Below are 26,163 nucleotides of genomic sequence, written 5' to 3'. Positions count from 1 at the left end.
CCAGGAGATAGCATAAGAAGAGAAAACTCCCGGAGTCTTACAAACATGTTCAGTTACTCCATATCCACACAATTTTCTTATGTTGGGATGTGTAATTCAATATATTTAACTTGTCCTCCAATACTGATATATACAAACCTCCGTGGCCTCCAAGCGTGAGTCATCTTCTCGTTTGACTTTCTGATGATTTTCTGAAATCTTATTGTCTTCCTTGAAAGAAGAAATAGTGCTGGCCTTCTTAATTGTTTCCTTTTCTACGACCTTCAAAAAAAATTGATGTAAGTGAGCAAGCATTCATGACATATTGATGTAGGAAGCTGTTATTTCATCTAGGTTTAACTTTCTGTCACCTATTAGTTGCTCTGAAGAACCAGACTGACCTTTTTCCCCCTATTTGAAACGAATTGGTTTGGTATTTTTCTTCATCTGTTCAATGCAGAATTGCTTGTACAGTGGTGCCTCGCTTAACAGCGATAATCTATTCCAGGAAAATCACCGTTAAGCGAAAACATCGTAAAGTGAAAAAAACCCAATTGAAATGCATTGAAACCCCTTCAAAGCGTTCCAACGGGGTCAAAACTCACCGTCCAGCGAAGATCCTCCATAGGGCAGCAGTTTTCGCTGCCTGTCTTGCAAGGAATCTGTCCCAGAAAACAGCGGGGAGCCATTTTGTTTACTCGGCAACCATTTTGAAACCGCCTATTAGCTGTTTTAAAATTGTTGTTTTGCGAAGAATTGGTTCCCGAAGCAGGGAACCGATCATCGCAAAGCGAAAAAAAACATTTAGACCATCGTTTTGCGATCGCAAAAAGATCGTCGTAATGCGGTTTTGTTGTAATGCGGGGCAATCATAAAGCGAGGCGCCACTGTACCTGAGCAGAATGCTTTAGCTTTTATACTGAATCCAAAGATGTAAGACAAGATAGCCAATGGCAACCCCTTGCCAGCATAAACCTGATCTTGCAGCCACAAGTAAAACTAATCTTGCTAAAATTAAAATTGAAGAAAGTGGAGGGGGGAAAAGCACTTTCCTCGCTAGAAAATGGAGGGGGAAAGCAGGAATCAAAGCATTTTGATGATTCCTGCTTTCCCCCTCTACTTTCCTCACAAGAAAGTGCTTTCCCCCTCTACTTTCCTTGCAAGAAAGCACTTTCTAGCGAGGAAAGTGCTTTCCCCTCCACTTTCTTCCAAAGAAAGTGAAGGGGAAAAGCAGGAATAGCTTTGATGAATTGCTTTGATGATTCCTGCTTTCCCCCCTCCACTTTCTTCCGAAGAAAGTAATTCTGGGTTAGAAAAGTGGGGGTGGGGGTGTCTTATACATGGGGGCGTATAATACATGGAAAAATATGGTACATCATTTCCATGAAGTATAAACATTGCATTTGCCAATTTTATTATATTATTCCAATTACAAAATTTAAGGTTATACTATTCCAATTACAAAATTAATTGGAGAAAGGACTTTTTTAAAAAGAAAAAAATTCCTGTGAGAACGTTTAAGTGCAATAAGCATACTTTATATCCTTTATGTTACTGTTCAAATTAGTAAAACGTTAAATACCAAGGACTTTGCTTTAGACGAGCTGAAGAGATTATCATCACCATCATCATCAGCGCCAAAGAGCCCTTGTTCAGACAATGATTTTACCCTGGGCTTTGGATCCTGAAATTAAAAAAACAAAACCATGGAGTGAAACAAATCAGAGTCACCAATCTCCTAGACCAGTGGTTCTTGACCTTTGTTACTCGGATGTTTTTGAACTGCAACTCCCAGAAACCCCAGCCAGCACAGTTGGTGGTGAAGGCTTCTGGGAGTTGCAGTCCAAAACTTCTGAGTAACCCAAGGTTAAGAACCAGTGTCCTAGACCAGTGGTTCTTAACCTTGGGTTACTCAGGAGTTTTGGACTGCAACTCCCAGAAGCCTTCACCACCAACTGTGCTGGCTGGGGTTTCTGGGAGTTGCAGTTCAAAAACATCCGAGTAACAAAGGTTAAGAACCACTGTCCTAGACCACAGTTCCTTGTGCTCTAAAATTAAGATACTAGTAGCAGGTTGCTGTGACTCTGGACATACTTTGTGTGTTCTCTTGCTGAGATTCTGGCTTAGTGTACACCAATATAAGACAAAGGCATTTTCTAAATATACACCTCTAAGCCTCACAGCTAGGCTCTAATGAATGTTCTGTCATAGATAGGTGGAGAGAATTTTACTGCACTGCATTCAATTGAGATATTGTCTGCTATTTTTCTTTCTTTTAACTGAATGCATAATTAAAGTCAGCTTCCTCTTAAAGACTTCTTTTTTACTGAAAAAGCACGTGCTGGCATTTTGTTGTGGCAATGAAACAGAAACACATATATTTCTAGGCAATTTTAAAATATGGAGTGAAAATTCTTTAAACGTAACAACTAGCCCTTGGACAATGTTTTCCAAAGTTTCTATATCACAATCACACAGAGTCAGATGATTTCTAGTTAAGTACTATGAAATCAATTTCACAGTGAGAACTCATTTTAAGGCAAACATTACAAAATTATATTAAACTGACTGACCTCTTTTTTGTCATGGGCAAAAAGATCCACATCAGGATCATTGTCCTTCTGTAGCTTACGACTGAAAAGAAGTTCTTCGTCCTGAAAGACACCTGTGCTTTTGGAACGAACACTTCCTACTGGGGACTGCAAAAGAAGTAAGTTTCAAGAGATTCTTGATATCTGGAAGACATCACGGAACAAACTGATCTTCTGCTAATTTAACCAGATAACTAAAATCAGGTCTACACACATCAACACTCTCCTGCCTTTCTCTCTAAAGTTCTCTTGCACTTTTTGAGCTAGTGCAACTAGCAAGAACCCTCAAATAAATTAAATGCTGTTTTTCTGCATCTTTGTTGTGCACAGGCACAACACTTCTAATACTTCTAAACCACTCATACCTCTAAATGTGGAAGCCTTCCCACATGCCTACCCCCATGCTCTCTGAAACATCTTGTATCCCGTTCCTGCTGCTAGCTTTGGTTTTGTCCTGGAGAGGGGAAACAGCTGCTTCTGCTGCCTAAAGCAAAAAGCGTGCTGCTTATATACCGCCCCATAGCACTTCAAGCACTCTCTGGGCGGTTTACAAGTTAATTATGCAGGCTATACATTGCTCCCCCCAGCAAGCTGGGTACTCATTTTACCGACCTCGGAAGGATAGAAGGCTGAGTCAACCTCGAGCCGCTACCAGGGATTGAACCCCAGGTCATGAACACAGTTTTGGCTGCAGTACAGCAGTTTAACCACTGCACCACGAAGCTCAGAATCAGATTCTTCCACTGCTGGCTATTCTGATTCTTGCTGCTCTGCAGAATTCACTCTGTCCTTTCTACTAAGTGAGAAGATCTGTATGTTCCATCCCCATTAAGAAAAGAATTTCACATTTCAAAGCTGCTAGCTACAAAGGATTTATGTCAATCTCCTCAAAGTATTGGATGATACTGTGATATCAGGCCTATGCTGTAGACCAGTGGTTCTTAACGTGGGCGATAATGCCCCCCAGGGGGCGATTTCATTTTTCAGGGGGGCAGTAGAACAAAAAGGGGGGGCACTGGAGCAGAAGGGGGGCGGTAGGGGGCGCTGGAGCAAGTCAAACCTATGAAGATGGCTGGAGCCTTTTTACAGTGTGCATGAATATATATTTTCTTCCAATTTTAATTTAGTTTCAGACTTTTTATTTATTTATTTTATTTATATCCCGCCTATCTAGTTGCAAAGGACTACTCTAGGCGGCTTACAACAGGGAAGAATACAATAAAAATAAAACAACAAATTACAGAACAGATAAAAATAAAAAACAATAAAAGATAAGAAGATCAGAGGTAATCTGGTGAGAAGGCCTGCCGAAACATCCAGGTCTTTAATAGATTCTTAAAAGTGCCCAGCGAGGGAGCTCCGCGAATACCAGGAGGTAAATTATTCCACAGGCGAGGAGCGACCGCCGAGAAGGCCCTATTTCTTGTTTTCTCTTTTCGGGCCTCCCTCGGCGTTAGGCTCCTCAGCCTCACCTCCTGGCTCGCCCGTGTGACCCGGGTAGAACTTGGTGGGAGAAGGCGTTCCGCCAGATATCGAGGCCCTAAACCGTTTAGGGCTTTATACGCAAGCATTAGCACTTTGAAGTCAATGCGGAACTTGATGGGCAGCCAATGCAATGCGGCCAGAGTGGGCGAAATATGTTGGAATTTTTTCACTCCACTGAGTAATCTGGCCGCCGCATTCTGCACCACCTGTAATTTCCGCAGCAACCTCAAAGGAAGCCCCACGTAGAGCGCATTACAGTGGTCTAATCTCGAGATTACGAGCGCGTGTACTAAGGTGGTGAGCGCCCCCACCTCCAGGTAGGGCCGCAGCTGGGCTATCCGCCTGAGATGAAAAAAGGCGGTGCGGACCACCGACGCCACCTGTGACTCCATGGAGAGCACCGGGTCCAGATGGATCCCCAAGCTGCGTACCCCATCCTTTGCAGGGAGGGTCACCCCCCCAAAAGAGAGGGAGTTTCCCAAGTCCCGGACTGTGGGGGGGCCCACCCTCAATACTTCCGTCTTGTCCGGGTTCAGCCTAAGTCCGTTCTCCTGCATCCATTCCAGTATAGTCCCCAGGCAGCGCTGGAGGCACAGGACGGCTTCTCCTGCGGTTGGCAAAAAGGAGATGTAGAGCTGCGTGTCGTCCGCGTACTGGTGACACGAAGCCCCACACCTCCTGATGACCCCACCCAGCGGCCTCATACAGATGTTAAATAGCATTGGGGAGATAATCGACCCCTGTGGAACCCCACAATTGAGGCTCCACGGGGCCGAGACTCTCTCCCCAAGCTGAACTCTCTGGGGACGGTCCTCCAAGAAGGAGCGGAGCCAGGACAATGCCAGGCCACCTATTCCCAGCTCGGAGAGCCTCCCCAGGAGGATACCGTGGTCAATGGTATCAAAGGCCGCTGAGATGTCGAGGAGGACCAGCAGGGACACTTTGCCCCTATCGGCCTCCCTCAGTAGGTCATCACACAGGGCGACCAAAGCCGTTTCTGTGCCATGGCGGGGCCTGAAGCCCGACTGGAATGGGTCCAGGGCATCTGTTTCTTCCAGGAGCGCCTGAAGCTGGTCGGCCACCACCCTCTCGACTACCTTGCTAAGGAAGGAAACATTGGCGACGGGCCTGTAATTGCCAATTTCGTCTGCCGCCAAACTAGGTTTCTTCCTGATGGGCCTAATGAGTGTCTCCTTCAGGGCAGATGGAAATCTGCCCTCAAGGAGAGACCCATTTATAATAACCGTGGCCCACTCCGTTGTTAACGGCCTGGCTGCCTTGATTAGCCAGGCCAGGCAAGGGTCCAAAGAGGAGGTGGTGGCACGACAGCGATCAAGCGCCCTGGAGACAGTGTCAGGCGTAACAGGCTGAAAGGTGTCCAAGATCACCGGGCAAGACGGAGCGCTGGACATCTCAGCTCGACTCACTGTACTCAAAAAAGGAGAGAGGTCCCGGCGGATGGCCTCCACTTTTGATTTAAAAAATGCTGCAAATTGGTCCGGCGAGAAACTAAGGGGAGGCCCATCGCCCGGACCAACTCCGGAGAGGTCGCGTACTATACAGAATAACTCCGCCTGCTGGTTGGACGCCTCGCTTATCCGGTTAGCGAGGTATGATCTAGTAGCAGCCTTTACCTTAGCTAGATAAAGGTTAGTAGCAACCCTGACAGCTATCTTATTAAAATCCGTCGGGGTCCTTCTCCATCTGCGCTCTAGCCGTCTCCTGACCCGCTTCCTCGCCCGGAGGTCCCGGTTAAACCAGGGAGCCGGGCGATCTCTGCGGCGGAGAGGGCGTTTAGGTGCGATCGTGTCAGCAGCCCTAGTCGCAGCGGCAAGCCAGCCATCTACCAGAGCCTCGACAGGAGCGCCAGCCAGGTCAGCCGTAACACCTCTCATGGCATCCTGGAATCCAACAGGATCCAGTAGCCTTCGAGGGCGGACCATAACAATAGATCCCTGCTCCCTGCGGGGGGGGGGAGAGCCATTTTAATGGTACACTTTATTAGGTGGTGATCCGACCATGACAAGGGTACCGACTCGAGGTCAGTCACCATCGGACCACACTCACTTCCATTGGTAGAAAAAACCAGGTCAAGTGTATGACCCCCCACGTGAGTGGGGCCGTTGACATGTTGGGACATGTTCAAGAAGGCCATGGTCTCCAAGAACTCAAGAGCTGGACCAGAGGTCTCCGCCCCCGCATGCACGTTGAAATCCCCCAGCACCAAAAGGTTCGGGGAACCCAACAGTGCCGCGGAGACGAAGTCCATCAGCTCCGGTAGGGAGGTGGCTGGGTCGCGGGGAGCACGGTAGCCCAGCAAGATCCCAATACCATCAAAAGTCTTGAAATTTTTAGTTCCTGCATTTGTTTTTATGCCCTTTTTATATTTCTTTTTGCGTCTTAAAATTCACTTGCAACTAAATCATTAAATGTTACTTTTTGGGGGGCATTTCATTTTCTTGGAATTTAATTGTGTTTTCAGGGGTCATTGGATTTAAGTGTCTTTAAAAAATAAAATAAAATAAAATAAATAAATAAATAAATAAGATATCATCACCGCGGGGAGGGGGGCGATGATAACTTCCTCAATGGCTCAAGGGGGCGTTTCTTTCAAAAAGGTTAAGAACCACTGCTGTAGACCATGGGACACTTGATGTGTCCTTTTCATGTTGTGAACACATCACATATTGGTTTCAGCTAACCGGAAGGTAAAAAACAGGTAACAAAATATCATAAAATAAACTACAGGTGTATGCCATATTGTCCTAAATTCACACATTCTTCCTCATATCTATGGGGCACATTTAGGGATCAACTAAGTTACTATTAGACTAGTATCCTGTTGCAGCTCTGAAATGCTATCCATAGTGGGAGTTGCCTAGAAGTAAACATATTAGCAAGCTTCATGGAATGGCCAACTATGGTCTCCTGGTGACATATTTAGAGATGAAATCCCAGCTTCTCTTTAAAATTCAGCACTAAATCTATCAACTTCAGAGAACAAGCTGTGAAGTAACTACCAAGATGCTATCAACAAAAATATATCAGTTAACTATTTTACAGGGAAGTGGGAGTCTGCAAGCAAATACCTAGGTGTATGCCAAACTAAAAACTGGAACAGAAATAATTGTGAATTGTGAATTAGATTCAGAATAAAAAAAATACATCTTTTCAAAAGTGCATACAAACCCTTCCCAATCCATGTGCCAAGGTGGCCAAGAGTGCAGGATATCAGCTTCACTGAGGATACTTTCTGGACCTACTATGCATATTATTTACCTTTTCCTTCTGCGTGTTCTTATTAACATCCATATCTTCATTCTTTTCTTCTTCATCAAACAAACTGAATACACTTTTAATCTTTCTTCTATTATTCTTGTCCAAAGGAGCCTAAAAGTAAACAAATGAATAGGGGTTATCAGTTGGCTGTAGGGCACATTGAACAAAATCCTGGAGCTCTTTTAAGTAATATGGCCTTCTCCAAGACAAAACAGGTTTTATTGTGGCCATCACTATGTGGCCCTTTGCCCCCAGAAAACAACAGAGGACTAGAAAGGGCGTAACATTTTTAGCAGGAACCAGCCATCTAACTGTGTGTAAAGAGAGAGAGAGAGAAAGAGAGAGAGAGGGAGAGAGACGGGGGGGGGGAAATGAAATGATGAACAAAGAATGAAAAGGGAGATAAACAAAGGTCAAAACTATATACTACTTGCAGTGAGAGAAGTTCACCTTCAGAGTCTTTTGTCTGATGGTGTTGACCACACTCTGGACAGAAGAGAACTGAGGAGAAACTATGAGGGAAAATAGCCGTCTGGCTTAACATTCTGAATTTTCTGAGGACAGATTCAGCACAGGTGCCAAAACCCAAATGTGTAATTTACAGAGACCATGAAGAACCACCAGATTTTTTTTCCATGCCACAGTCATAGCATTAAATTCAACACCAACAGATTTTGCCCCTTGTGAGTTACAGTGAGTGCACAGTAGTTGCCCCATTCCTAGAATTTAAATATACTGGCACAATATTTTTCTAGTGTTATGTTTTAATGTTGTATTGTATGAGGTAGCACATTGCTAGTGGACTAAATCTAGTGGTTCCAACTAGATTAGACCCACTGAATGAACAGCTTAATGCAGAGTGAATATCCCATGGATTCAACTGATCTACTCTAGTTGGGACTAATGACTTCATCCATGCCACTGTACTTTGCTTTTGTTTGCTGCTTTGTGTCTATTTTAATATTCAAAATTACCAAATTCTAGAACAACAGGTGTATTCAGGGCAATAATGCCTGTAAATGGTAAGTAGCATCTGGCTGAAAGAAGATGATGAACAAATTAATTATCTTAATAGAAGTTTGACCCAAAGCCTTCTAGGGCCCTAGTCCAAACAACCTGGCCACAAGACTGCACTACTCTCAGAACAGGTACCTTTTAAATAAGTTTATCAAGCCATAAAAATAAGTTTTCCTCACTTCCTCCTTCTTTTGCTGCTCTACTACATCTCCACCACCAAGATTAGAGCCACGAAGTATTCCAGGTTCATTCAGAGAGTCTGCTTTTTCTTCTACCAGTTTCTTCTGAGGTGTGTCTAGAAAATCTACCTGTTGACCAAGAAATACAGCATGAGAACCTTAGAAAGGTTGTTGTTTTTAATAATGCAAAGAGGGAGTCAGACAACACATTTTTTAAAGAAGGCCATGAAAGCCACAGAAGGGGAGCTACAGTATGATGGGGTTTTGTTTTTTTAAAGAAAGAGAAACAAAGAGAATAGAAGGGGAACAACTAAATGTTAAATGGTGAGTATTGATTAAAAATAAAGCTACAATGATCAGTTTGAAGAACTCATTGTAAGAACAGCCCTCAAGTTGCTACTAGCATGGTGAATGAGAGGGAACTGAAGAAGAACCATTAGGAACTGGCTCAGCATGCGTGCTGGAGCATGGGGGGAGGAAAAAAGCTACAAAGTTCTAGAACATTCTAGAAATTGCCCTAGGCAGGTGCAGAATCCATGATGTGTGAGTTCACTGATGAACTCTATATCTATTCTGTGTGAATTCCTCTTTTTCATTGCTCAAAGACAGAGAACAACAAACTTCCGGAGGATAGCTTGACACAAAGTGTTAAAATATAGTTTGGAGCACTGCATATTTGGTCTGCATGCACCATTACCGAAGGGAGGTGGGATGGTTGAAACTTGAAAAGTGTGTCTCCATTTACCTCCTCATCATCAAACAAGAGAGCAGCTTTCTGAGGTTTTCTTGGACTGCAGTGAGAGAGAAAAACACAAACCCAACAAATCTCTTAAATAAAGTTGTCAAATTTTAGCATTGTTGTTCCAGTATGCACTCTTATCTGTACATTTCGAATAGGCAACCTGCAAATCCTATCAGTAAATTTCATCAATAGTAGACAGCTAGGAACTTAAAATGCTTGTCACTGGAATCTCAGAGGAATAAATGTATGTTTTCCATGGCATTTTTGGACCTACAGTCCAGGAAAGCAATTTCCTACCTCTGTTTACCATGTGTGGTCCTCAATTTATCATAGTTAAAACTCTATAGATACACTAGTGGAATTCTTTATTGATTACATATATCATCTTCATTGGACAGATCAGCAAATCAGTTACTACCCATTATTCACCGGGCTCCTTCACTGGGTATCTTTAAGTAACAACTTAAGACCTGGCTATTTTGGCAGGCATTTCAAAATATCCCATCTACAAAGCTTACCTAAACTGTGGCTTCAGCCAAAGTACTATAAAATCACTGCCAATTTAAATGTTTACTTTTTATTCACTGTGTTGCAGCATGTATTTTTAAGTTTTATTATTTCTATTGCATAAGTTGTAGATATGTTGTTTTACGACTTATGAATATAATTGCTTTGATTGTTGTTGCTGTAGTTGTTGATGTTGTAAACTGGCCAGAGTGGCATTCAGCTAAATGGACAGTACAGAAACCGACCGACCGACCGACCGACCGACCGACCGACCTTCCTTCCTTCCTTCTCCCTCCCTCCCTCCCTCCCTCCTTCCTTCCTTCCTTCCTTCCTTCCTTCCGATTTACCCAAGACATTTATTAGCTAAGCAAATTATTTAAATTAAGAATTATCTGTAACTGCTGTTATAACAATGGTTTGCCATTGACAGCTTTTCTAGTTTCTCTTGAATCCAGTTTCTGCACACATGCAGTAAACTGCATGTGATAAACAGAAACTAATCTCAAAACATCCATCTACTTTTATATGTCAATTATCAGTAGAAGGATCACTGGAAAGGTTCATTGAGCTTAGGTTTGGCTACAGAGGATTGATAATGCAAACAGTCATGTAGACAGAAATTATGGAGGATCATAATTCGGGTCTATTGATGCTATCTCCACTACCTAGAAACAAGACGTTCTAATAAAAACTGAGTTTGGAACAAATGCTGAGGACATCTCATGAGTTTACAAAGCAGCTTTCACTCATCTGTCCAACCACCTTTATTTTCCATTCCCCTTTGGGTGGTATAACTACTGACAACAAGGCTCTAATGGATATATCAAATGTTGGAATTTTGTAGCATTTCATGACTCAGTCTGTTGATGAGTGAGTGCAATAATTTATTCCTATCCTGATTAGTCCACTTTGCCAAATGATTCCGGAAATGGTAGTGGTCTAAGAGATGCTTGGGGGGAAAATAGTCTGCATTCCAGGGTGAAGACAACACAGCCTGCTTCCCTGCCTTGTTCACCAAGAAGCGAAGTATGTTAGCCAAATTTAGTGAGAAACTTAGGGAAAGTGTCTACTGGAAGCACTATAGGTTCTCACATCCTTCACAACACAAGCTTCAGAGTAACACCTGTATATCAAAGATGCTATCACCACAGTATTAAACACAGTGAATTTCTTACCAACCCACCACAATCTCTGTATTTTGATATTTAGATGTCATGTATAAATATGTGCCATGTTATATCTCTTTCTCCTATGCCTGATGAAGTGGACTTGTCCACAAAACCTCACATCAAAAAAATAGAACAGTTAGTTTTTAAGGAGCCACTATGTTTTTGTCTTATTTGTTCTTTTATTTTTACCTATAATGCTTGCACAGACTAACACAGCTACGCCTTCTACAACTACTGGAAACACATAAGCCTAGAGATCAACTCCTCTCCTGACAATTCCTGATCTTCCAGTTAGGGCGTACAGCAGACCCTTCTGAAAGGCCCTGGGAAGAAATAATTTACTGTGATGCTCTGCTACCTATGTATGTCCTGCTTGGACCAGTGAGTCCCCTGCGTGAGCCAGATTACTTCAGGTGGTAAGTGACCTGGAACGTTACTGGACTGAGAACTCAGTAGCTTTATAATGTACGCTACTGTATAATGTATGTTTAATTTGCTGTACACTGCCCAGAGTAGCAATTTGCTAGATGAGCAGTATAAAGATTGATTGATTGAATGAATGAATGAATAAATAAATGAACAGCTATCATGTAAGCACTATTACATGCTATAGGGAGGTACACATAGCTCTTCTTTTGGTGCCTTTGTGTTTAGCGTAGCCCTGCAAGCAACTTTTGTGCTTGACTTCTTTTTATATCCTTTTTGTGTACCTTTCTGAGAGATAAACAGGAACATTATGTAATAGTCCTGTCACTTGCTCTAGATGGAACTAACTTAACCACTTGAAGCTTAGACAAGTCATCACAACTCTTCTCTCACCTGCTCCCCTCTCAGGTCTTGGGATGAGCTATCTCCCTGTTGAAATACATCAGAGCACCAACTAGATCATATAATAGTGGTAGTGTTGTGCGTTATGTGCTGTCAGGTCAGAACTAACTTACACCAACCCTAATACGGCTTTCAAGGTAAGTGAAATATTGAAGTTGTTTTATCAGCTCCAGGTCCATTCCCCACCCCCAAGTAAATTGTCATGGCCAAGAGGAGATTCAAATGAAGGTCTTCTAAGTCCTTTTCCATCACTTTATTGACTACCACTATACTGAGTATCTGCATGGTAGCAGAATGGTTCCAAAAAGAAGACTGATGTCTCACTTTTGATGCACCACAGCTAAACTGAGACAGTGTGCTGTAAGAGTCACCTTTGCTGAGCTCCATACACATTACAAGAAGTTGCAGAATGGAAGAAGGGGAGACTTGGAGCAAAAGACTGTCTTTATTGACTAACAGGTCCTTGCAGTTCCTGGAGGACAAGGTGCCACTAAGAAGATACAGTCGGTGTGAACTTGTCTATTACTCATTGTCGAGCCTTAGGGAAATGAACAAAGACACCACAGAAACAGAGGAAAAAGGAAGGGACCTATCAATCATGGTGGGTGGTTCCTGGAGGCATTGATCCACAGTTGCTCCAGTCCTTCATGTAGGGGAAAACTCAGAAGGTGGTGCTAGGATTTTCTTGTTCAACACCATGTGGAGTCCCTTAGGGTTCTGTTTTGTCTCCCATGCTATTTAACATACACATGAAACCACTGGGAAAGGCTGTTCAAGGTTTCAGGTTTGGAGTCATCGATACTCAGATGATACCAAACTCTCTCACTTTTCCATCTAATTCCAAGGAAGGTGTTTTGATTCTTAATCAGTGTTTCATGTCAGTAATGAAGGAATGGATCTATCGACGATGGTGTCCTTCTGGACCATCTCTCTAAGGATGGGGAGGCATTGTTCTACAGTGGCTCTGGTCCTTCCTGGAGGGCCCTAGATGATGCTAGGAGAATAAACTGAAGCTTAATCCAGACAAGACAGAGGTGCTCCTAGTCATTCGAAGGACAGATCAAGGAATAGGGTCTAAACCTTTTATGCTCCCCCTGAAAACACAGATCCACAGTTTGGGTAGGAGTGTGCCTGGATGTTCAGGTCTCAGTGGCTAGGAGTGTACTTGCAAGTTAAAACCACCCATTTCTGGAGATGTCTAACCTGGTCACAGTGACACATGACTTAAGTTACATCCCCTCTGGATCACATGGAATTGTTTTAGAAAATGTTTGGGAATTTCAGCAGATCCAAAATGCTCCAGCCAGATTGCTAGCCTGAGCTGGTTACAGGAATTACATAACTCCCATTGCAACAGCTCGAGTGGCTGCCAGTCCATTTTCATTCACAATTCAAATTGTTAGTTTTGATTTAACAAATCCTAAATGAGTTGGATCCAAGCTACGTGAGACCTATGTTAACCTGGAGAAGCCCCTCCTCTTTGTCTCACCACCCTCACGGGTGCACTTCGTGAGGACACGAAGGCTTTCTTCACCACCGCTTCCAAGCTGTGGAACTCCCTTCCACAGGAGGTCAGGCTGTTCCACCTCTTTAGCATCTTTCTACAAACCGGCAAAGCCTTTTCTCTTCAGGCAGGCATTCTCTTAGTGACTGGCTACCTAAGAATTTTTTGCTTGCCTGCCCATTTGCTTGTTCTGCTTTGCTTCTTGTTTGCTTTCCCCCTCGCCAGTTTTTATACTGTTGTTTATTTTTAATGTTCTAAGCACCCTGGGTCCTCTTGAAGAGAAAGGTGGTATATCTACTGGACATATTTCAAATGAATAAATAAATCAAAGGCGGGGGGAGCAGTCTATAATGCTGCAGCAGCAAAAAGCCCTTTTGCTGACGGGCATCCTTTGCTGGCCTTTTCCCACACTTGACACAGTTGATCCAGCCGAAAAGTTCACCTGTTTCATGTAACAACATGCTCAGCTTCTTCTTCTTGTATGAGAGACACGTCAGCTAGCTAGTCTATGGTAGCCTCCCAATACAAACAAACTGTCAACCCATTCCAGCTGAGGGCAAAAAGATGCTGGTTGCTGCTGTCCTGACACTTGTTTCACCCACACAAAAACACTGAGGGCTGGGTGTTTTGTATAGACCCACTGAGAAACATACCGTTTCAGCTTAGCCCCAATCCTAGCTAACTTTTTCAGAATGGGGGACAAAAAGGAAATCTGACAAGAGAAATGATGAGAAATAGAAAAATATAGAAAACCAAATATAGTTTGTACCCAGGGAGTAGCAACTATAAGGAAGCACGACTTCAAACCTGCTACCCAGTAAGCTTTGGACAGTGGACTCCTTATGAGGAAGAGTCAGTCACTGGCTGCTCTGCCTTCTAGTTGATGTGAAGGGTCATTCCAAACAGTAAAGAATCGTCTCACTGCTCTTCTCAGAGAGATTATTCCTATTCAGGAGGTGAGGCTGAGGAGCCTAACGCCGAGGGAGGCCCAAAAGGAAAAAACAAGAAACCGGGCCTTCTCGGCAGTGGCTCCTCGCCTTTGGAACAACCTCCCTTCTGAGATTCGTATGGCCCCTTCGCTGGGCATTTTCAAAGGCCAATTGAAAACCTGGCTATTTAGGCAAGCCTTCCCTCCAGCCACCTCTTGATTTATTTTGCTTTTTTCATCTTGAGTCCTTGTCTATTGTTGTATTGCTTGTTTTATATTTTAAAGGGTTTATTTTTATATGTTGTTAGCTGCCCAGAGTAGTCAGTGGACTAAATGGGCGGGGTACAAATTCAATAAATAAATAAATAAATAAATAAATAAATAAATAAATAAATAAATAAATAAATAAATAAATAAATACATACATACATACATACATACACACATACATACATACACACACACACACACATACATACATACTGCATAGGGTGTCAACTCATCAAATCTGAATAGAACCTCAAATATACCACTAAGAATGAACTTTGTCATATTAGGTCACATTAACTTTCATTCTTTCCCTACACAGAACTGTTCTCAGTTACCTCTTTCAAAGTTTCGGTTTGGAAAAAGTGGTACAAAAGTGATCTCCGAAAAAATCTTACTTTAATGTCTTACAGGCGGGGAGTGGAATTAAGTGGTGTGTTGAAACTGTACTACCAGAAGTTTTATAGACATGTTGAAACATATTACCTCTCTTTAGTGATAGTAAACAAATCTTCCTCCTTCTCTTCAAAAAGGCATTTCTTTATATTGTGGCTGACAGCCGCGGCAGCATGTACTGTTTTTTTCGTTTGGCTGCATTCAGATGCAGGTTTGACTTCTTTGGTGATATTCCAGTGGTCCTAAAAATATAGACATTATTTGTACCACTGTTATTCTACAGGTTGTCTTTTTTTCCATTCCAAATTTCACAGGAAAAAGAGTGCTATCAAGATGCATTACAAGATATAATAGATGAGAAAGTATGAAAAAAAATAACATTAATTTAGGAAATCAAACCATTTCCTCAACATGTCTTTCTTAAGACACTTGAGGATTTAAAATTTATAAAGCTTCTCAATCATTCATTCATCTAGACCAGGGGTCTCCAAACTTTTCACACAGAGGGTCACATAATATATTTTTGATATTTCCAGGGCTGAAGGATATGGGAGCCATGCCTCCTATCTTCTACCACACAGAGTATCTCAGTATTAAATTCTATATTTAATCTGGTTTGATTCTTGTATACCCAGCTGTCCCTTTAAGAACCTCTATAGAAGTTACCTCCTCATCACTGCTGAAGAGTACACCAGTTGCTTTCTCTTGGGGTGGTTTTGATACTTGTGTCTTAGGCAAAGGTCCAAAGAGATCCTAGAAGACACGAACAGAAGAAAAACTGCAATACAATGGAGAATCCAGCTACTCTCTCTTTCTCTCTTGGGTTCCATAGTTTCCTCATCTGAATTTATACATCATCCAAGCAACAGAAATAGAATTAGTAATAGAACACTACTTAACTTCAAACACCTGGAGTGAGAGGACAGACACTAAAAAGACAGATTCCTTGCAATAATTCTCTAATGGTTGATGTGTGCAGCCAGGCATATTCAGTCCTGTTCCCATGCAGAGCAACATTTAGAACCTTCTGAAATGAAATCATGGAAATTTTTGTGCATACTCTTGATGTGCACACTAGAAGGGAATGGACTCATGCACCTTTTTTTCTTTTCTTTTCTTTCTTTCTTTCTTTCTTTTGCTTGTTGTGGCAGATAGTTTTGATCCGGAAAATGGAAAATGTAATTAAGGGAACAAAAACCTGATTGCAAGCTCCATGCAAATTATGATGAAGACTAGATGATCTATAGCAGTGGCTCCCAACCTTGTGTAACCTAGGTGTAACCTAGGTGCTCTTGGACTGCAATTCTTAGAAGCCTTCACCACCAGCTGTCCTGGCCGGGGTTTCTGGGAGTTGCAGTCCAAGAACACCTGGGTTACCAAAAGTTGTGAATCACTGATCTATACTAATGGCATGCCAGGCACGGAGTCTGGCTCCAAACGCAGAGGAGCAAAATTTGTAGACATGGGCGAAACTGGATCTTTGGGGGTGACTGGATGCCCAGACATTCAGAGCAGAAAGAAGTTTCCTCTTCCCACATGTCCCATTTTGCAGACACATCAGATGTGCAGAGGAAATGAGCAGTGTGTGATGGAGTCAAATCAAACTAGTAAAGTCTGTTCACAGCAGTTAAATTCAACTCACAAAATGTTAAGTTAAATCAAAATTAGATGGGAAATGAGAACAGAATGTAGGATAGCTCCAGGTGTCAGATATTGAAGTATGAAGCTGGAACGCATCCCTCCAACTCTACACCATCCCAAAGGTAAAAGACTTGTCTGCCCTTGAGATTTCAGGTAAAGGTTCCTAAGGTTGCTAGGTATGTCCAAAGAATGTTGGGACCATTTCTCTTGGGTGGGACCAGAGACATCTGAGAAGTTCTATCTTTGGTCCTCACCACACTCTAGTTTGTTAATACAATCTGTGAATCATATTGCCTTTTCTTTCCTTCTGCCTCCTTCAGTCTCTCTGCTTCCTTCCTGTCCTGTTCTGTCAACAGTACACAAGGCTCCCTCTCATTCTCCAAGCAATTAATACCACTGAAAAGTGTCCAATACAAGCACCCACTGACTAATTAGGAAAGTGACACTGATTCCAAGTGTTTCCAAATCTCAGAAGTAAGAATAACATTTGCCAAACTTATTTCATCTTTCAATGTTAACTTTATTCCCCCAACCCCACCCCAAATCCTATCAGGACAGCTTTCCCATCTATCAAGACACAACATTCCCCCAAAGAGGCAAGAAAAGGAATCAAATAACAAAAAGACTGTCCAGGGACCTACAAAGGAGACAAGAGAAACAAGGTCTTCAATCAGTCCGAAGATGCCGGCCACAGAGACTGGCGAAACGTTATGAAGAACAACTTTCAGAACACGGCCAAAGAGCCCGAAAAACTCCCAACAACCATTTTCCCGGCTGTGAAAGTCTTCGCAAATACATCTTCAGTCAGTTTTTAGGCATTATGCTGTGAAGATCTACATCAATTCATACTTATATATTTTGTGAGACCTATCTATCTTGAGACAACACATACCTCTTCATCCTCATCTTCAAAGAGTGATACTTGTGGTTTTGTCGTCACTTTGTTTGATGATGAAGATTTATTTCCTTTACTGGACTGATCGGAAAATAATAAATCCTGCTGGATACAAAACAAAGTTGAATTCATTGTAGTTGTTCTTTGCTTCCAGAAATGCATCTACCTATCCAGTGGAATATGTCAAATTGCCAAATTGGAACTGGGCCTCTACTTTTGCAGCAAAATAGCAGTGGACTGCAGAGGTTTCTATTTCCTGCCAGAACTACAGAGGTGGAAAGGTTAATAGTGCATACCCTTCTAGATTTTTAAACAACTTGGCACAAACAAGAGTTGGCCTCAACTCTGAGAGGGAACGAAATTATGTGTGCTAGTAGCACTAGGCTTCACAGCTCACATCTGTGTTAAAAGTGAACCCTGACAAGCTGCACTCTGGCACACGTGGGCAGAAAAAGGTAGATGAAGGAAATGCAGTCATGTTGTAGTTCCGCTGTCCAAGCTAGCCTTCTGTTTGACCTATAAGCCCAAGCTAGTCCTAGCCACTTGAGCCATGTCAAGTGAAAGGGGCCTGAGAACATTGCCATGCTCCTTCTTCCTTTTTAGAAAAGCAAAGTTGTTTGATTCACATCCAGCGCTTGAGGAAAACAGCAGGGATTCGACTGAGTTGGCAGGAAGGTGTATGCACAAATTCCACGACACAACTCATTTCCTATTGCACACAGGAGAGCCTATAATTCTTTTCCAACTTGTGCTTAGTACATTATAAAGAAAAAAAATTAGGTGCATTTCTCAGTCTACACCCAAATTCAGATAATCTACAGCAGTTTATTAGCAAATAGTACTGTGATCTCTTGTAGCATTCATAATACCATTTATATTTGTCATGAATTGCTTATCCTTCAAACACCATAACTATTGAGTCAGTTAAGACATTGAGATTGTAGCTGCAAACTTCAGAGACTCATATCCGATACATGACAGAACACCTGGCATTTGGGATACCTATTCACCCAGATATCTATTATGTAGCTCATTTAGTATGAAGTAACAACTTACCTCAGAATCCTCTTCATCTGAGAAAAGGCTTATCTGGCCTTTGGAAGATGTTTGCGTTAAAGGCTTGAAAATTTCAGCAGAATCTGGTTGACTCTTTAAAACACAGACATAACACACACCAGTCATTAGCAGTCTACCTTGAATCAGTCGTAAGATGACAATTTTGCAAAAAACCTTGGAAACAAAGTACAGTATTACAGGAAAATTTAGTGCTCACTGGCTGCTCATTTGAGAGAAGACCATGCACCATCTTGGAAAGAAAAGAGCCTAAGTGAACAGTGGCCATGGCAACATGTGTCGTTCCCAATAAACCTCTCTCCAGGAGGTTTCACCTGTGAACAGCTTCTCCAAATTGTACATCAACATGAGAAACACACGCCTTTGCAGGCCACATATGGCGACTATCTACTGCTGTAGACTCCCACCCCCTAACATTTTCTTCTCCCAACAAAAACTGCTGCTAGGAGTGGTTAATGTATTTGAAAATCAAAGGGTATGATCTTGTTTATTGTGAGGAAATCCACGTTTTTCTTCAAAGTGACAAATTCGCTTCTAATGCTAAGGGGATACAAATTAAAAAAAACATTTTTGGAAAGCACACTATGACAGCTTCCCTCAAGTAAAAACTGGGTCCTGGACCTATCAAAGTTGCCCAACCCTGATGCCATCTCTCTTTAAGACAATAACACAACACACCTGCTTCCTCCCAACACTTCTGAATTCATCTCATCAGAACCTACTGTATCTTCAACACACAGGAGAACACACCAGGAAGAAAACAAAGAGATTCATTTGGAATAAGCCTTAAAATTGGACGCTGCTTTGCATGCTAGAATTCTTTCAACTTTTAGTGCAGGATCATTCTGATTATTTATCCTGACCAGGAGATGTAGCTTTCCTTATGTTAATCTTCTCTGCCAATTATTTGATTCAAAACTGTTAAACATATTCTTAAACATATTCTATATGACCGATGAACAGGTTTCACTCCCATTGCTTCTGTTAAGCAATGTGAGGAAAAGGAGTCTTGTTCTCCTGAAAGGAATGGGCAGCAAACATTGAGGCAAGATGTATTTTTAGGGAGAGCAAAAAGGCATTTTAAAGATATGAGTCCCCCCACCCCACCCCAGTTTCAGTACAGTATAGCTAGTCTCTGCAGCCATGGGGAAGAGATACAAGATTTACCTGCAATTATAGTTCTTAGACCAAGCTGTTCCATGTGAACTGGAACTTCTTGATCCTATAATCTCAGCATTGTTATGAACTAAGTCCTCTGTACGCTTATACAATTTCTTTCTGAGATTAACTGATCTGCGGTTTAACCTCCATTCATCTCCAATTCTGCAGAATTTGCACTCTTCAATAAACCTTACCGTACACATTCAGACATGGGATGTGTGTGCTGCACCTGTGCAAAGCTCTGTTCTGGAACCTTCCAATTCTCAGAGTTTGGGCAGGAATCCTGCCCCCTCCCCAACTGCCCCATACCAAGGCTTCCTTTGAACTGAAGGAGGCTTTAAAATGGGGGAAAGGCTTGCCGATTCCTAGTGAAAAACCTTCTGAAGCCAATGTGACAGGCTCTGCAGTGGAATAAAGTGGTGACCACAAAAACTCTCTTCTTGGCTGATAGTGTATCCATTCTGTAACCCACAGCCAAGATGATCTCAGTCTCTCATTGAGAGAGTCTTCTTAAAGTGTGGTGTCCAGAACTGGACATAGTATTTTAGATGAGGTCTAACCATTGCTGAATAGAGGCAGGGACTAGTACTTCACAGGATTTGGAGACTATACATCTGTTAATGCAGCCTATAGGAGCATTTGCCCTTTTTGCAACCACATTGCAATGCTGGCTCATATACAGTTGTGATCTATAATAATTACAGGATCCTCCTCACATGTAGCATTAAAAAGCCATGCATCCCCCATCTTGTAATTGTGCATTTGGTTTGTTTTTCCTAGATGAACTGCTTTGCACTTATCACTGTTAAACTTTATGCTGTTGTTTCCAACCCAGTGGTTGAGCCTATCAAGATCTTTTGGAATTTTATTTCTGTCTTCCAGGGTATTACATAGCTATTCCACCCAATTTTGGCTCATCTGGAAATCTGATAAGCATTCTCTGCAGACTTTCATCCAAGTCACTAATAAAAGCACTGAAGAGCACCCAGAACTGAGCCTTGTGATACCCCACTTGTTACCTCCTCCCAGTTTGAGAAGGAGTCATTGGTAAGCACTCTGAGTACCTACCATTCTGTAACCAACTCTGTTTGATTACCTTGTCTCCTGTTATCAGTTCTTTCTTTCCTCTAGCTTCTTTAACTGCTTCATTCGTAACACTGGTAACATCAGGGCTTTCCTTGAATAGATCCCCCTCAGCATCAAAGAGATCAGTTGCAGGTTTGGCTGTTTAAGAGCAAAATATATATTTTAACTTAAGGAATAATTACCAGCTCTGTTAGAAGTCACTTTTCAAAAACTGGTAAAGGTAAAGGTTCCCCTTGACATTTAGCCCAGTCGTGTCCGACTCTATGGCACGGTGGTTATCCCCGTTTCCAAGCCGTAGAGACAGCGTTCATCCATAGACCATTTCCATGGTCACGTGGCCAGCGTGACTAGACATGGAACGGCATTACCTTCCCACCGGGGTGGTACCCATTTATCTACTTGCATTTTTACATCCTTTCGAACTGCTAGGTTGGTAGGACCTGGGACAAGTGACAGGAGCTCACTCTGTTGCGTAGATTCGATCTTACAACTGCTGGTCTTCAGACCTTGCAGTACAGAGGCTTCTGCGGTTTAACCTGCAGCACCACCACGTCCTTTCAAACACTGGTAGTAAAGCTTAAAAAGTGTACGCGCACACATGCATGCACACAGATATATAGACATAATACTAGGCACATATGAATCAACAGAACAAAGAGAAAATCTTCCTGCTCTGTAAAGAATCTGGTGCTACTTGTGTGTTTCACATTTTAAAGTGCATACAGCAGCCATCATGAATTCCATTCATAAAACTCTTTGGATTCTGAATGTTTTCTTGAGGATTTCTATGTTCATCCAAGCTCCAAAATGCCAGAGAATTGATGCAGACTTAATAGATATGTTATTTGGGTAATACAGATACAATACAATGTCATATGCTGTGATTTCCAGCTTAACTACTGCTTTGGAGCTGGATGGCTATCAGTGGTGGATCTAAGCTAGTCTATTCCACAGCTCTTACTGCCAGGAAGTTACCCCTATATCCAGGCAAAATATCTTTTTATTTATTCATTTATATCCCACCTTTCTTCCTATAAAGGAACAAAAAATGGGATATAAATAAAGTACATTCAAGTGCATTGGCTCAGGTCCTATCCCCTTCAGCCACAGAAAATAAACTTGCTCCAAGTTCCACATTACAGCTTTTCGAATATTTGAAGATGCCACTCAGTAGTCTCTTCTCATGGACCTTTTAACAGCGGCTCATCATGCAATGTTATTGGTGAAACCTTCCCCATCGCTTTATGCTACTGTTCCAAAGAATCACAGAATCATTGTAGGGTTGGAAGGGACCTTGGAGGTCTTCTAGTCCAACCCCCTGCCCAAGGCAGGAGATCTCATACCATACCGGACACATGGCTGTCCAATTTTTTAATGAAAATTTCCAGTGATGGGGCACCCACAGCATCGGGAGGCAAGCTGTTCCACTGCTTAATGGTTCTCACCATCAGGAAACTCCTTATTTCCAGATTGGATCTCCCTCTGACAGTTTCCACCCATTGGTTCTTGTACTACCCTCAGGTGCAATGGAGAATAAATTGATGTCCATCTTCCCTGTAGATGTGGTTCCACAGAGGACCACACGTTGAGTGTGGTTGGTCAGCCAGCTGCAAATCCATCTGGAAGTTGAGCTGTCTATCCCTCTTTGTAGTATCTTACGGAGAAGTAGGTTGTGGTCTACTTTATCAAATGCCTTACTGAAGTCTAAGTATACTATTCAGGAAGATTCAGATTATTTGATAGGAGAGACCGAGGAGAAGGAAACAGAAGTAATTTAATTTAGAAGCTTACCTGGAATGGAACTTTCCTTGTTTGATTTGAAGTGGTCATCATCATCACCACCAAAGAGGCCAGAATTTTCATGCAATTTTGAGACTTTATCTGCAATTGGTTCTATGGGTTCCTTATTCTCTTTCTCTGTTATAAATGAGGGGCTAAACACATCATTTCTACCTATAAATGGAGGAAAAGATGTCGTCACTTAATATTTAACCAGATTTTCTACAGCTACTGAGACAGCCAATTACGTGCTGTTTCAGTTCTAAACCATTTCTGTCACTATCAGATGCAAATCTAAGACAAGGTAAGGGCAACTTCTGGACTTCAGGTGTCCAATTGCAAGGAAAGAAAGGTTACTTACCTGTAAGCATAGTTCTTCGGGTGGTCCTCTGTGAATCTACATAAATGGGTTAGACTGCGCCTGTGCTCGGAATCTTCTAGAGCTTAAAAACATGTGATTAGAAGTTTCCCATGGAATGCATGCTCCGCCCGTCCCTAATACCTCAGTTCCAAAATGTCCGCCGCTGTGAAGGCTCTAACTGTAACCAAGCTCAAAACACCGAGTGATGGACAGCAGGAAGGATGGGGGGGATGTGTGCATTCACAGAGGACCACTCGAAGAACTATGCTTACAGGTAAGTAACCTCTCTTTCTTCTTCATGGCCTCTGTGAATGCACACAAATGGGTGACTAGCAAGCTCACTTACCAGAAGGAGGGCTGTCATGCCAACACTGAAGTCACCACAGCCCTTCTAAAACTTGCTTCCTTTTTGGCCCTGATGTCCAAATGCACCACAAAGGTAGATGATGCAGACCATGTGGCCGCTCGACAAATGTCAGGGACTTCAATTCCACGTGACCAGTCAAAGTAGCCATAGCTCTTGTGGAGTGTGCCTTCAATGCCAGCCAGTTCATAGGCCAAAGTGACAGTAGAAACGATCCACCTGGAAACCATTTGTGGAGAGGCCGGAGTGCCTTTTCGTGGGCCATGGAAGCAGACAAATAGTTTAGGAGAAGTATGGAAGTCCTTAGTTCTGGAAATGTAAAAAGCCAAGGCACGTCGAACATCCAAGGAATGGAGCATGTGCTCAACATCAGGAATCCATTTAGGAAATAACATCAGGAGAATCAGAGGTTGATTAATGTGGAAACTCGAAACCATTTTAGGGAGAAAAGACACATCAGGATACAAGACAACTTTGTCCGGGTGAAACTGTATATAATGGGCATCAGCCCGAAAGGCAGCCAACTCGCTAGCTCTCCGTGCAGAAGTAATAGCCATGAGAAACAAAGTCTTAATCAAGAGAAGTTTAAGATGAGCAGAAGCCATGGGCTCGAATAGTGGGTGAGCAAGAGCCCATAAAACGACCTGGAGAGACCATTGAGGGAGTGGAGGCTGGACAGGTGGGTGCATATTATGCAAACCCCTAAGGAACTACTTTAAATTCGGGTGTGAAAATAAGTGGGAAGCTTCTGAACCTAAAGGCTGATAAGAAACAATAGCGGAAATACAAACTTTTAACATCCAGTAGGCCAGACCTCGATCAAACGGATAACAGAAGAAAATGAGGAGAGTATCCAACAAAACTGGAACAGCCAGAAGACTTCTGGAAGAAGTAACTTTGGTGAAAACAGACCATTTATAAGAGTATAGCAATTTTGTAGAAAGTTTTCTAGCTCTGTCCAATATTTCTTTTACATTGAGAGAATCCTCCACACCGTCAGGTGAAGTGACTCCAGGTCGGGATGACAGATATTGCCTCCGTCCTGAGTTAGAAGAAATAGTTGGAGAGGTAATCTCAGAAACTTGAAGGAGATGGTTCTGAGGGTGGTGAACCATGGCTGACGAGGCCACCATGGGGCTATCAAGATGGCACTGGCTTGTAAGTGATGGGTCCTGATGACTGCTCATTGAATGAGTGGAATGGGGGGGGGAGAGAAAGGAGGACATCATCCCAGCTCACCATGAAGGCATCGCCCAAAGAATCCTTGCCTCTCCCTGCTTGAGAGCAATACCTGCTGCACTTCAAATTGGCCTGGGTGGCAAATCTGTTGATAGCTGGTATTCCCCACCAATCGCAGATATGGGAGAATATCGAGTTATCGAGAACTCACTTGTGAGTCTGAGTGGTAAGACGGCTCAGATAATCGGCCCCATCGTTGTCCTCTGTAGACACGTGAATGGCGACTGGAAAAATATGGTGGTTGTAGCACCATTCCCAAAGGTGAATCGCTAAATAAAGAAGAGACAAAGAGTGGGTGCCCCTCCTGCTTGTTGATGTAATACAGAGTGGTCATGTTGTCCATGGCCACCTGTACTCCACAACCAACCACGAGAGGAAAAAAAGCACGGAAAGCCTTGATAACCACCAACATCTCTGACAATCACAATCATAAACAAAGCCAGTCCAAATGTCAAAGTACTCCAGAAACACAAACGGTATTCAGGAAGCCAGACCAAAATCGGAAAACCGTGAAATAGGTAACAATTCCAAACAGCTCTAAACGTTGCGAAAGAGTCCGATCTCAGCGGCGGTAAGAAAGAACTGAGGTATTACAGGGTGGCGGAGCATGCGCGCCACAGGGAAACGTTCTACTAATCACATATTTTTAAGCTCTAGAAGATTCCGAGGAGTCCCACGCAGGCGCAGTCTAACCCATTTGCGAACAGAGGCCACGAAGAAGAACAATAAGGTTTGAAATTTAAAAAAATAAGGTTTGAAAGAACCGTTAGAAAGACAAGATGGGCTTCTGAAATTACAAAAACTTACAAACGGTCCTGCAACAAATTGTTGACTCACAACACCATTCAAGGGTCTATAGAGTGCATTGTACTCCTACTCTCTCCCCACTGTCAGCCTTCCATGGCCACTCAGTATGCTCAGTCTTCATCAGGATGTGTTTGGCTTATTTGCAGTCTGGATTTTTCCTCTAAAGAAATCTCTCACTTCTCACTGCAGTTTTCAGTACTGTATCTGTTGGGGTGGGGTGGGAGTTTGGAACCAATCCTCAGTGGATATGGGGGTCCTATTGTATTCCTTTTTTAGGTAGTACTGAGTGGCAGTGAATACAATGAGTAAAAGTAAATAAGCAGAAATGGTATAATTCATAAAATAACAGCAAGCACTGACTTCTTTGGTCAGGGGAATCCATCATCAAAACAAAGGATTTTGAATGAGAATATCAGATTCCAGGTTCTGGAGTGGAAGTTGCCCATGAAGATGCCTGCAAATGTCTACAATGCTCAAAAACTATGTGGCAAATATGTGGGAGACACACTGACTTGAATATTTAAAATTACAAAAGCATTTTTCATCAACTCTAAATTATTCATACCTGGAAAGAGAGAAACTGCTCCAGCAGGAACTTTTCTCATAGCTTTCGATGATGGCTCTAAAGAACAGAAAATCCAAAGAGTTTTCTCACAAAATTAATTCTGACATATAAGAAGCAGCACTTTTTTGGGGGGGTGAATCTAAGGGCATACAGATGAATAGCTAGCTCCTCTCGTTCTCACATTTGCCTTCCTGGCTGATACCACAACCCTGTGCTTCCCCATTTCTGCTTCTCATGTGAAGGGTCTGAACTCCCACAGATAAGCATTGAATCTGACCTGCACTCTGGATCACTTTGCACTCATCAGTAATTTCAGCCGC

The 26,163-nt window shown here is 42.5% G+C and overlaps 1 protein-coding gene across 14 annotated transcripts in view; it reads right to left on the bottom strand.

The window, feature by feature from the left end:
• LOC110087776 (WASH complex subunit 2A) overlaps positions 1–26,163 on the bottom strand; it is a 64,158-nt gene that overhangs the window by 15,725 nt on the left and 22,270 nt on the right. For 4 of the 14 annotated variants that reach the window (XM_078390647.1, XM_020809642.3, XM_078390649.1 and 1 more), the window contains exons 12-24: positions 25,844–25,900; positions 22,520–22,681; positions 20,739–20,866; positions 18,464–18,556; positions 17,405–17,512; positions 15,538–15,624; positions 14,962–15,113; positions 9,276–9,321; positions 8,531–8,659; positions 7,335–7,445; positions 2,553–2,678; positions 1,562–1,663; positions 139–261 (exon numbers count right to left, since the gene is read on the bottom strand). In XM_078390647.1, the coding sequence (XP_078246773.1) occupies positions 139–261; positions 1,562–1,663; positions 2,553–2,678; positions 7,335–7,445; positions 8,531–8,659; positions 9,276–9,321; positions 14,962–15,113; positions 15,538–15,624; positions 17,405–17,512; positions 18,464–18,556; positions 20,739–20,866; positions 22,520–22,681; positions 25,844–25,900 (1,424 nt within the window). Of the gene's footprint in view, positions 1–138; positions 262–1,561; positions 1,664–2,552; positions 2,679–7,334; positions 7,446–8,530; positions 8,660–9,227; positions 9,322–14,961; positions 15,114–15,537; positions 15,625–17,404; positions 17,513–18,463; positions 18,557–20,738; positions 20,867–22,519; positions 22,682–25,843; positions 25,901–26,163 lie in introns of all 14 variants that reach the window. The other 10 variants (XM_078390648.1, XM_078390646.1, XM_078390650.1 and 7 more) reach the window with 3 other exon arrangements.

This window comes from Pogona vitticeps, chromosome 3, assembly GCF_051106095.1.
Source record: "Pogona vitticeps strain Pit_001003342236 chromosome 3, PviZW2.1, whole genome shotgun sequence".
Taxonomy (NCBI): Eukaryota; Metazoa; Chordata; class Lepidosauria; order Squamata; family Agamidae; genus Pogona; species Pogona vitticeps.
This window is presented reverse-complemented; position numbering and strand designations above follow the sequence as displayed.